Below are 12,239 nucleotides of genomic sequence, written 5' to 3'. Positions count from 1 at the left end.
TTGTGAATGAATAAGTGATGACGCAGCCCTGAGGGGATATTCTCCCGCATTTGGTCTGATCAGCTAGTCAGGTCAGGTGCGGGTAAGGGGATGGGTCTGTTATGATGTGGCAGGGGTAAACCAGCTCTGCTGTCGGGCCCTGCTGCGGATGTCACTGATTGCATTGTGCAGTTGACCCTTGTGCGGTGTGTTGTGATGAGGATCTGTCCATTCTCCCCTTTGGGGCTAAGATGCGAATGAATGTGTTTGAATGGATGAGTAAATGGGGACTGTGTCGTCCTGTCTCGGCTACCTCCCTTTCCTTGGGGGAAGCAGCCTAGGTATATAGATAGGTAGTTAGATAAATTCAGAGTTTAATTCCAGGATATAATTTCAGCATATAAATTAAGGGTAAAAATTTTGCTTATAAATTCTGAAGACATATTCTGGATATAAATTCTGGGTATACTGTAAATTTTTGGAATAAATCCCGAGCATAAATTCTAAGTATCATTTCTGGGTATAAAAGCTGGGTATAAAAAATAAATTCTGAGTATAAATTCTGTGTATAAATCCTATGTATCAATTCTAATATAAATTCTAAGTATAAATTCTGATTATCAATACTGAGTATATATTCTGAGGAAAAATTCTAAGTATAAATTCTGGGGATACATACAGTACGTTCATATTTATAATTCTCATGAAAATTCTTAGCAACAGTTAAGATAGTTCCTCCTTTACAAATTCTGAGTTTGGAAATTAGATCTTTGTAGAGTATTTCAAGTTATTTTTTTTTAAGTTGCTACTCACCATGCTCTTTTTTTCCTAGCTCTTATGTATGAATAATTACTGGATCATTATTTTTATTTTGAATGTTCCAAAAATATAATCTATAGGTGACAAAATGTATCCGTAAAATAAATGAATAATAAATAAATGAATTAATTAATGTGATATGGAGTCAGGATTCCGGGGTCTTCAATGGTGAATGAATGAGCGCGTGGCCCATTACCCTGCATGCTGTTGATTGTACTCTTTTCACCTGAACTTCCCTCAGGTTTTCGTTCTGTAGCAGCTTAGTTCACGCAGATCAGTGGCAGAAAAAAAAAAAAAATGTCACGGTTCTACATCCTTTTCATAGAATTAGCACCGTCTTCAGGTGTTAATCTCCTGCTACCACTAAGCATTCAAGATGGAGAGATGGATATTTTAGGCCACGTTAGAGTATAAAGAGTACGGTTCTCCTTGTATCGTACTTTCCTCTCCCGTTCCTTTCTGAACCCTACCTCACCCCATCTTTAGGAAGGAAAAAGAGGTTGAGATAATGAAGATGATGGCGAAAAAAATCTATGCCCTGTAGACAGTAATAAAAGACTTTCTTACCCCAAGCATGTTTAGCAAGCATCGCGTCCAGTCACAATATTAATACCTGGTATACATATAGCAGACCTATATAAATGCAATAGAACTTTCTTGGCCTACTTAATGCCACTAACTCATATACACACTCACAGACATTCGTTCACTCATTCACACCATCGCGCCACTCACATGTGTCGCATGTATGTAGGCATCTGTATGAGGGAAGTGTGCATGTGCTAATAGTAATATATACGTAATATATACATTGTGAAATATAACTAGCTAGGAAAAAAAGTGGAACACCTCTTTCCTTTTTCCCAGTGAGTTATGCCTCATATTATATATCACACGTTTTTGTGAATTATTATTCTCCATAATCGTGTATGTGCTCTGTGGTCTACATGCTACATTAGTCAGATGAAAACCCATCTTCCATCACCCAGTGGCAGTAGGTAGGACCAATCACTGAACCAAGCGTTTCATAGTTGTTCCAAGCGCTTAAAGGTTATTACTGCATACCCGTCACCAAGCAACTTGACTCATGAGTCCCACCCGCTGCCCTCACCCACCACCTGGAGAGTGGGTGACGATGGGCGGGGCCACGACTTCAGGAAGAGGGCGGGACTTAAGAGAGGTTGGGTGACGGTGCGTGTTTGGAGTTTCATGTTTTCTACCAATCAAGGAAATCCCCTCCACTCCCACAGGCGAAGACAGACTTATAAGCTTCATAATTTCTCCACGTCAGACGAGGCCACATATGATGCAACACTACGTGGGAAGTACGAAGCTAAAAGCAGTAATATCTTAAGGTTAAAATACTTCCAAACTCCTTTTCCGTATCGATTTATTTTGCACTGTTACTGTAACACACAAAGATTTTAGAGGGTTGCACATAAAATGTCTGCAATGAAACCTGGACGTAGCATGGAAGGGCAGAAAAATTCACATTGAAATCTTTCACAAAATACAACCACCATTAAGGACTCATACCCCAGATATGCTCCACTGGTTTTGATCCACAATAAGAACGTCAGACCAATGATTACCAAGGCAGGTTATGTATGTACTTTTAACTAAGGGGAGAAATCCAGTGGAGAGTCAATGATATAGGCCCTCCTGAGGAAGTGTGACATTCGACCTACAGTCATTGAACACTTGGCAGTAACCCAGTCATTATGGTGCTCAACCTGATCTACACACATAGCACACCTTGAAGACTTGCTAACCAAGACGCGAGAGGGAAAATGCTCCTCACATCCTGGACACAATGCAGGTGCAAAGGGCGTGCACTGGTAAGCTACAATGGACTAGAGCCCCTGCCCCTTTGCCCCCTCTTAGAATGATTCTCTCTCTCTCTCTCTCTCTCTCTCTCTCTCTCTCTCTCTCTCTCTGTGCATAGTGTGTGGTGATCTGGCAGGGGTCGCACCCCATGGAGACCAACACCCTTGCCACGTGTGTAACATCTATGACCCTGGTATATACAGTACTGCACAACTACCTGCAGTGGTACCAGCATCAATGTATATAACAACTTCATTACCCTGTCATCAGTTCGCTTTTTTGGAGCAGCGTCGTCATTAGCTATGATGGACAGCCAGTAGCAATGTTCATAGCTGGAGAAAGTCGATCGTTTCTGTTGGAAGCAGGGGCGCAGCCAGGATTTTATGTGTGGGGGGGTGAATTTTGATTTTCATTATTCTTGAAATACAGCTGCTTGTATATCACAGTTGCATATAGATTAATAAAAATAATGCATCTTGTTTAATACAGAATGTAATCCAGGAAAAGTAATCAATACCTGAGTGAATAAATCTATCTATCTATCTATTGCCAGACGCCTCAATCCCGTTTGGGGTGGCCACAAACAAATCGCCTCCAAGTCGCCCCGTCCCCCGCCATTTCACTGCCCTGCTCCCAACTCACACCCCCCTCTCTCATATACCTCTCCACCCCATCCCTCCATCTCTTCCTCGGCCTCCCCCTCCCTCTTCTCCCCTCCACCTCACTCACATACACTCTCTCCGTCAGTCTTTCACCCTCCATCCTCTCCACATGGCCAAACCATCTCAGTGTGTTCCTCATAACGCTTCCTATCACATCCACATCAACACCACAACGCTCCTTTATATCCTCATTCGTCAGCCTGTCTCTCCATGTGACTCCACATGCTCCTCTTAAATAACTCATTTCCACTGCTCTCACTCTTGACTTGTGTCCTTCCAACAAGGTCCAAGCTTCACTTCCATTCGTTAGAGTTGGTATCACAATACTGTCATGTAGTAACTTTTTCACTTCCATGCTCACTTCCCTGTTTCTTATCACTGCTTTCAAAGAACCAGCAACCTTTCTTCCCTGCTGTACCCTTTCAAGCACTTCACCCTCCAAACCTCCATCCTTACTCATCACACTACCCAAGTACTTAAACGTACTCACATTTTCCAATTCCTCACCATCCAACCTCGCTGTCCATTCACTGACTTCACTTCTCTCAAAGACCATCATTTTACTCTTCCCTACATTCACATTTAGATTTCGTTTCTTACACACTCTCTCAAACTCATCCACCAAGCCTTGTAGCTCCCCTTCATCTTCACTCAACAACACAGTATCATCTGCAAACAACAGTACAGGGAGTTTCCAAACACTATCCTCTCTCACCAGGGCCACTCCAACATCCACTACCCTACCTTGTACCTCTTTTATTACCCCATCCATGTACAGATTGAACAACCATGGAGACATGACACATCCCTGTTTCAAACCAACTTTCAAAGAGAAAAATTCACTTAGTTCACCATCCACACGCACTGCAGCCTTCGCAACATCGTACATACTCTTCACAGCATTCAACAACTTCCCATCTACTCCATATATTCTTAACACTTTCCACAATCCTTGTCTATCCACCCTGTCATATGCTTTCTCCAAACCCATGAAAGCCGCATACAAATTCTTTCCTTTCTCTAGAAACTTTTCCACTAAAGATCTAAGAATGAATATCTGATCTACACAACCTCTTCCCTTCCTAAAGCCTCCCTGTTCTTCTCCAACTAATTTCTTTGTTCTTTCTCTAACTCTGTCAATAAGTATCCTACCATACACTTTTCCTATTATACTAAGAAGACAAATGCCCCTATGATTACCACACACTTCTTTTTCCCCTTTTCCTTTGTACAAGGGAATAATAATACCTGAATTTCAATCCTCCAGGACTCTACCTTCCTCCCAGGCCAATCTGCACATCTTCCACATCCATTCTACTACTATAAATAAGGATATATATAAATGACTACTTTCAGTTCAGCTAATTCTGTGAGCAATGAAGGGGCGGGAAGAGGCCTTGAACTCCCCCATATTCGGCTGCGCCTATGGTTGAGAGATCTTTAACACTACAAGCATATCTTTCTTTTGTTCTTCTTGCTGTGCTCCTAACACTGCAAGTACATCTGCCAGAGATATGTCCGCCATTTTGGCAACCTGTCCATGTGTCTCCATCTCTGAAAACATATCCCATTCCTGACACCAATTTGCTGCACTGCAGAGTTTGTTGATATGTTAAGAACAATGAGTACACATGCCAGGACATTAATCGAAGGACACTGAACACTGCAGTGTTTTATTACTTCAGGCACAGCTGAGGTACACCTGCAAAAAACGGCGGCTTTTCTCTCTCACACTACCTTCGTCATCACTCCTTAATACTCATTCATTGTCCATTAACTGACTGACTACTCTTTCACTAATTAACACTCATTGTCTGACTGATTACTCTCCACTTTGTATTGCTGTCTGTTGGCTACCATGCACATACTAAAGTAGGATGCGCAATGGTCCCTTTATATAGTTAAGTGGTATTTTCCAGTTAGGCGATCGAGAAGCTTCTCGCCGATTCCCGATGTTTACAGTGGTTCCGGTATGAGTCAGAGTTGCTAATTTGCCTGCTGTTTGTGAGCATAGTTGTTTCGTAAGTTATGCATTAATTTTTGTGTTCTTTTTCTTTATAATGTTTTATTTCTGTGATTGTTAAATTATGTAATTTAAGTTTGTATCATAAATGATTTAAAGTGTTCTGTAATGCAAGAAAACTCTGACATGTTTAGGATATCTTTGAGTTGGCAACTGTTGTTCTCATAGAATGTAGAAGTTTCTTGGGTAATGCAAGCTTGCATAAGGATGGGGAAGAGACTGGAGGAAGTTCAGTCAGTTTTCAGATCAGTTTGAGTGTTGTGCAGTGTCAGTGTTATTGCAGTTTGTATACTATCGGTACTTGCGAAAAACAGTGAAGTGTTGTCAAGCATTATATGTAATTGCAGTTAGTAAAGTTTGTGCAGCTCCAGTGTTTATGAAAATATTGAAGTTGGAAAGCTTTAAGTGTATTTGGAAAAGAAAGACAGTGAACTTAAGAAGCCCGTGTTTGTTTACGACGCCATAGCTGATACTGTGTACTGTACACCTACAGTAAAGGCTGACCATAGGAAGAACAACTCACTGAGAAATGTCCTTCCTAAACTGAGATACTGTTGTTGGAGCTGGTGGCAATGTGGGGTGCGGATGTAACACTGGTGTCAGGAGTGGGATTATTAAGAGCTGCAGTGAGATAATGCTGATTTTATGTGTACGGCGTGCCAGGGTGAGCAGGTGGAGATTGTCAGACGTGAAAGGATTGAACTTGCTGGTGAATCTCTTGAGTGTGTGGAAGAGTTTTGTTATTTGGGAGACATGTTGTGTGCTGGAGGTGGGGCTGGAGCTAGCTCTGTGGCTAGGGTGAGAAGTGGTTGGAAGAAGTTCAGGAAGCTCTTTCCTCTCCTGACATTGAGAGGGCTCTCCCTACGTGCTAAGGGGTCTTTGTATGCAGCATGTGTTAGGAGTGTAATGCTGTATGGCAGTGAGACCTGGGCAGTGAAGGAGGAAGATATTCGCCGGCTCAGACGTACAGAAATGACAATGATTAGGTGGACGTGCAGTGCGTCCCTGCGTCCAAGGCCTGGAGCGGCTGGGTTTACAATGGAAGAGTTGAGAGGTAGGATGGGACTGGAGTGTATTGGTGTTGTGATGAGGAGAGGTAGATTGAGGTGGTTTGGACATGTGGAGAGGATGGGGGATGATAATTGGGTGTGGAAGGTGAGAAGTGTTAATATTGGGGTGGGGTCATGAGGGGTAGACCGAGAAAGACATGGGACGAAGTCATTAAGTGTGACCTTAGGGTTAAGGGACTGAACAGGGAGGCTGCAGTGGATCGTGCAGCATGGAGAGCTGCCATTAGGTGACCAAGGCCAACACATGCAAGCATGCTGGAGCCTTTAAAAACGAAAACGAACGAAAACGAGTGAGTCTAACCTTCGACATGGAAGCAGGTGTGCGGACAAGGTCTCAAGCTGGGCAGGAGGAGGAAACGTCCCTGGCGACCATTGTGAAGCTATTACAGGCACAGAAGAAAGAACTCACAGAACAATTACAGACACAGAATGAAGGACTGAAAGAACTCAGAACAGTTACAGGCAAGGAAGAAAGAACTCAAAGAACAATTACAGGCACAGAAGAAAGAACTCAAAGGACAATTACAGGCAAAGAAGAAAGAACTCTAGAACAATTACAGGCAAAGAAAAAGAACTAAAAGAACAATTACAGGCACAGAATGAAGGGCAGAAAGAACTCCAAGAACAATTACAGGCCCAAAATGAAGAACAGAAAGAGTTCAGGAATGAAATAAAAAAACAATTGCAAGCACAGAGTGAACAACTAGAGGCACAACATGAAGAACTGAAAGAACGATAGGAGCAACTTCAAGAGGCATTACGGGAGCAACATAGAGAAGTACGACTGAGGGTGCAAGGACAGCTACATGCATTCATGGGGGAAGTGAAGGAGGAACAGCAACAGCTTAAGGAGGAAGTAGATGCTAAGCTAGAGCAGCAGAAGTATGAGGTAAGCAACAATGTGATGGATTGTAAACAGCATGTCGACGACCAGTTGAAGTCAATTAGTGAGGAAATAGTGACAGAGTGCAAACAGCATGTAGACGACCAGTTGAAGACAATTAGTGAGAGAATAATGATGGAGTGCAGACAGCACGTACATAACCAGCTCAAGCATGTTGCTGACCATGTGAAGATAATTAGTGAGAAAATTGAGGCTGTGGAGAAATATTGCACTGCTGAGCCTCAGATTACTGTACAGGGAGCATATGAAAGCAATGGACACCGAATGGTGAATCTTGACAGATCCTAGGCATCTAAAGGTAGCATTACAGGGTTGAATAATCAGAATGCAAAAGTTTTAAGTCCTGACCTTAATTATGATGCCTCAGTTTTTATGATGCCCCAGTTTTAGGCCACAAACCAGTGACGTGCATAATTATAATGGGTGTCCAATTAAAAAGAAACCTCAGGAATTTGATGGCAGAGTATCTTGGAAAGCTTACCGTGCACAGTCTGAGTTACTTGCTGATTGGGATGATAGACGGACAGCAGTGCAGCTTGCTACTAGCCTAAAGGGTGCCACAATGGAAATTCTAGGCCAGATGTCAGTGATGGAGAGGAACAGTTATCAGTCCCTAGTAGAAGTGCTGGAGCGCAGATGTGGAACCACGTACCAGACTGAGGTTTGCAGAGAAAGATTCCAGAGCAATGAACGGGCTCAAGGAGAATTCCTCCAGCAGCTTGCTCATGACCTGGAGAGTATGACATATAAGGCATACCCTGGAGCTGCACCTAACCTGTTGACTATTCTCCTCATGGGCCAGTTCATCGATGCTCTTGACAGTGCAGAGCTGAAAGTGCAAGTGAAGCAAGCACAACCCAAAGGCATGCAAGAAGCACTAGCCAGGGCTCTAGCGTTTGAGTCTTATGTCAGGTCCAGTACATCCACTTTTCAGACAGGTCGTAGTGCAGGATTCAAGGTGAGAAAGGGGTAGGTATGTGAAAAGGAAAAATTTGAGGGAAGTTGCTGGTACTGTGAAAGGCCAGGACACATAAAAGATGACTGCTACAAGTGGAGGAGGGAACAGGAGAAGGCAGGCCAGGTTGCTGGTTCTACAGGAAGCCAGGACACAAGGAAGGAGGATTGTCACAAATGGAAGAAGAAGCAAGAACAGAGCAGTGCAAGGAAATCTTCAATTGTAACAAAAGCGTGTTGGACATGTAGTGAGGTGGAACACTTCAGTTCTGAGTGTCCAAAGAAAAAGTATGATAAGAAGGCTGCAGAAGACCAGAAAGAAGCGGAAAACTAGTGAAGGCTGGTGTTAAGGGGCAACCACCAGCTGGCTTTTCCCCAAAAATGGGAGAAATGGAGTTCCCCGAGCTAAGCCCTGTATTGGACTATATAGCCCCGCTAGGGTTACAGGAGCGAGCTACCACTCCCGGCACGGCAGCCCGGGCGAGGCTCGAACTCGCAATCCCCCCGATTACGAGTCCAGCGCGCTACCACTGTGCTACCGCGCCCCCTGGCTTTTCCCAAGTTGCCCCACCACCGAGAAAGTGCAAGAGAATGGCAATCGACAGTGTGCGAATAGACGAAAAGAAATGTTCCCTGGTGATTGATTCGACCTAAGAGCAGACTTTTGTGAGGCCTGATTTATTACATCATCGGTATTGGCCTTAATCATCAGAACAACTGTGTGGCGTAACTGGGCACTGTGCAGAACTGAGGGGACCTCTGGATGTCTGGGCTGAAGTGGCAGGGCAAGAGGCCACTCTTCCAGTCTACGTGGCCGACATGGAGGATCCTTGCCTTCTAGGTCTGGACTATCTGATGTCCATGGGATGTGAGCTGAACTTCTGCTCCATGAAGCTGAAGGTTTGAGGAAGGTCGGTTCCCGTCATGATAGTGAAACGTACCGGTTCCAATGGCGAGGTGAGGGTGCTCTGCACTACAGTGATACCCCCAAAATCAGAACTGTTGCTCCGGTGTAAGGTGAGTGGTTCTTTTGACAGCTGTCTAGGGATGGTGGAGCCTGAGGTACAGTGCAAGACAAAGACTGGAGTGATGGTGGGGAGAACTCTGGTGCACACAGGTGCAGGTGACGGGCCGGTTGTGGTGGCCAATTTCTCCCATGAGCCACAGATCAACGAGGGAGAAATTCTGGGACTGTGCCAGGTGGTGGACCCTGAATGGCATAGAGGAAGGCCTGTAAAAGGAGTGTAGTCAAAGAAGATGGGTATCTGCCAGAGCACTTAAAAGACCTTTTCTCAAGGAGTTGCCAATGCCTGGATGGTTCACAAGTGCTGAAGTTGAGGCAGCTGCTGACGGAGTTTGCTGATGTCTTTCCCACCAGAGACCTAGACCTGGGATGCACTGATCTGGTGGAGCATTGTATAGACACCTGGGATCACTGCCCGATTAAACAGCCAGCGCGGAGGATGGCGCCAGCCCAGTGGCAAGAAATGGAGAAAGTGATGGAGAATCTCCAAAGTCAAGGAGTGACAGAAAAGTCCAGCAGTCCCTGGGCATCAGCAGTGGTTCTGGTAAGGAAGAAAGATGGCTCAGTAAGGTGCTGTGTAAATTGTCGAGCCCTGAATGATGTGACAGTGAAGGACACATACCTTTGCCAAGAATTGATGAAACCCTGAATGCTCTGTCAGGTGCTAAGTGGTTCTCCACCCTAGACATAAAGGCAGGATATCATCAGGTCAAGGTTGCAGAGAAGGACAAAGAGAAGACAGCCTTTTCATACAGGCGGGGTTTATGGCGGTTTAAAGTGATGCCCTTTGGCCTATGCAATGCCCCAGCTACTTTTGAGCATCTAATGGATCGTGTACTGGAAAGCCTGCACTGGCAGACAGCTCTCATCTATATGAACGATGTAACTGTGTTTGGATGGACTTTCAACCAGGAACTGAAGAGGGTGTTGGAGGTGTTGAACGGAATCCACGCAGCACACCTCAAGCTGAATCCCCAAAAGTGCTACCTGTTTCAGATGGAAATAAAGTACCTGGGACACAGGCAAGGACAGTGTCTGTACTGAGCCAAAGAGGGCGGCAGTTGTGGAAAACTGGCCAGTTCCAACTTGCGTGAAAGAGCTACAAAGTTTCCTGGGCTTGTGCACCAACTATCAGCGTTTTGTCAAGGACTTTGCAATGATAGCTGCACCTCTTCACAAGCTGTTGGGGAAAAAAGCAGAAGTTTGCATGGACAGCAGAGACTCAGAAGGCCTTTGATGAACTCAAGCATGCATTGGTAAGCTCTCCAGTATTGCCATACCCAGACCAGAATCAGCCATTTATCTTGGACTGTGATGCTAGTGACCATGGCAATGGTGGAGTCCTATCACAGAAGAAGGATGACAAGGAGTATGCGGTGGAGTATTACAGCAAGAAACTCAGCCCACAGGAGCATAGCTACTCTGTGACCCGTAAGGAGCTCTTGGCAGTGATGAAGGGCCTTGATTTCTCCCATCCCTACTTGTATGGGTCCTATTTCATCATCAGGATGGACCATGCGGCACTCAAGTGGCTGAAAATGCTAAAAACTCCGGAAGAACAACTGGCACGCTGGCTCAGGAAGCTAGACCAGCACAATTATGAGGTGCAGCACCATCCTGGGAGGGTACATGGCAATGCTGACGACCTTGTGATCCAGAGTGCCTGCAGTGTAGTAAAAAAAGATCATAGTAAGAAATGCAGCCATACTGCAGTGACAGGGCCAGCGTCAGATGCAGAAGACCTGAAGAGGATGCAGATGGAGAATGCATATTTACAACCAGTACAGAGTATAAGAGCATAGTGGAAGAAAGATTGGGAAGGTATGAGCTAGAGCAGATGGAAGGGGTGGAAGACGTATGTAAGATATTCACGGAAGAGATAGGCGCAGCGTGTGAGGCGGTTTGTGGAGTGAGGAGGAGATGTAGGGGTGTGCAAGGGACAGCATGGTGGAATGATGAGGTGAAACGAGCTGTGGAACAAAAGAAGAAGGCATATGGTGAATGGTTGGTGAGTAGAGGTAGGGGAGAAGATGAGAGAGAGAAGAGAGAGGTATATGTGAGCAGGAGAAGGGAGGTTAAGAGACTGGTGAAGGAGAGTAAGAAGAAAGTGGATGAAGAGTTTGGGAGGAATCTGAGTGTGAAATGGAGGGAGAGTAAGAAATTGTTTTGGAAGGAGGTAAAGAAAGTAAGGCAGTGTGAAAGGGGAAACAATAGGGGAGTGAAAGATAGGAATAATAGATTGTTGGTGGAGAAGAGAGAGAAATTGAGGAGATGGAAGGAGCACTTTGAGGATTTGTTGAATGTAGAGAGTGAGAGCAGTGTGAGTATAAGTGGTTGGGGAATGGCTGGGAGAAGAAGAGATGAGAGGAGGGAGGAAGAGATCAGTAGGGCGGAAGTAGTGGAAGCGATGAAGAAGATTAAGCTGGGAAAGGCCCCAGGAATTGATGGAGTGTGTGGTGAAATGCTTAGGTATGGGGGTGAGATTGTTGTGGAGTGGATATGGAAGTTGTGTAGATTGGCTTGGGAAGAGGGAAGGGTTCCAGAGGACTGGAAATCAGGGATAATTGTTCCTCTGTACAAAGGAAAAGGGGAGAGAGAAGTATGTGGTAACCATAGGGGTATTGGCCTTCTTAGTGTGACTGGTAAAATATATGGTAGAATACTCATTGATAGGGTTAGGTATATGACAGAGGAGCTAGTTGGAGAAGAACAAGGGGGATTTAGGAAGGGAAAAGGGTGTGTAGATCAGATATTTGTTCTAAGATGTTTAGTGGAGAAGTATCTAGAGAAGGGAAGGAGAGTGTATGCTGCCTTCATGGACTTGGAGAAAGCTTATGACAGAATAGATAGGCAAGGTATGTGGAAGGTATTAAGAATATATGGAGTGGAGGGGAAATTGTTGAGTGCTGTAAAGAGTATGTACGAGGGAGCTAGGGCTACGGTGCGAGTGGATGGTGAGCTGAGTGAGTTCTTTGAT

At 44.7% G+C, this 12,239-nt stretch overlaps 1 protein-coding gene across 1 annotated transcript in view; it reads left to right on the top strand.

Moving 5' to 3' along the window:
- LOC145399252 (facilitated trehalose transporter Tret1-like) overlaps nucleotides 1-12,239 on the top strand; it is a 50,408-nt gene that overhangs the window by 19,440 nt on the left and 18,729 nt on the right. The window contains exons 5-6 of the mRNA XM_080271938.1: nucleotides 10,121-10,284; nucleotides 10,584-10,745. Coding sequence (XP_080128064.1) covers nucleotides 10,121-10,284; nucleotides 10,584-10,745 — 326 coding nt within the window. The remainder of the gene's footprint in view (nucleotides 1-10,120; nucleotides 10,285-10,583; nucleotides 10,746-12,239) is intronic.

This window comes from Coenobita brevimanus, chromosome 48 (assembly GCF_032717465.1).
Source record: "Coenobita brevimanus isolate Jiangsu-jjx chromosome 48, ASM3271746v2, whole genome shotgun sequence".
Classification (NCBI taxonomy): Eukaryota; Metazoa; Arthropoda; class Malacostraca; order Decapoda; family Coenobitidae; genus Coenobita; species Coenobita brevimanus.
The sequence above is the reverse complement of the archived record's forward strand: the minus strand, read 5'-3'. Positions and strand labels throughout refer to the sequence as shown.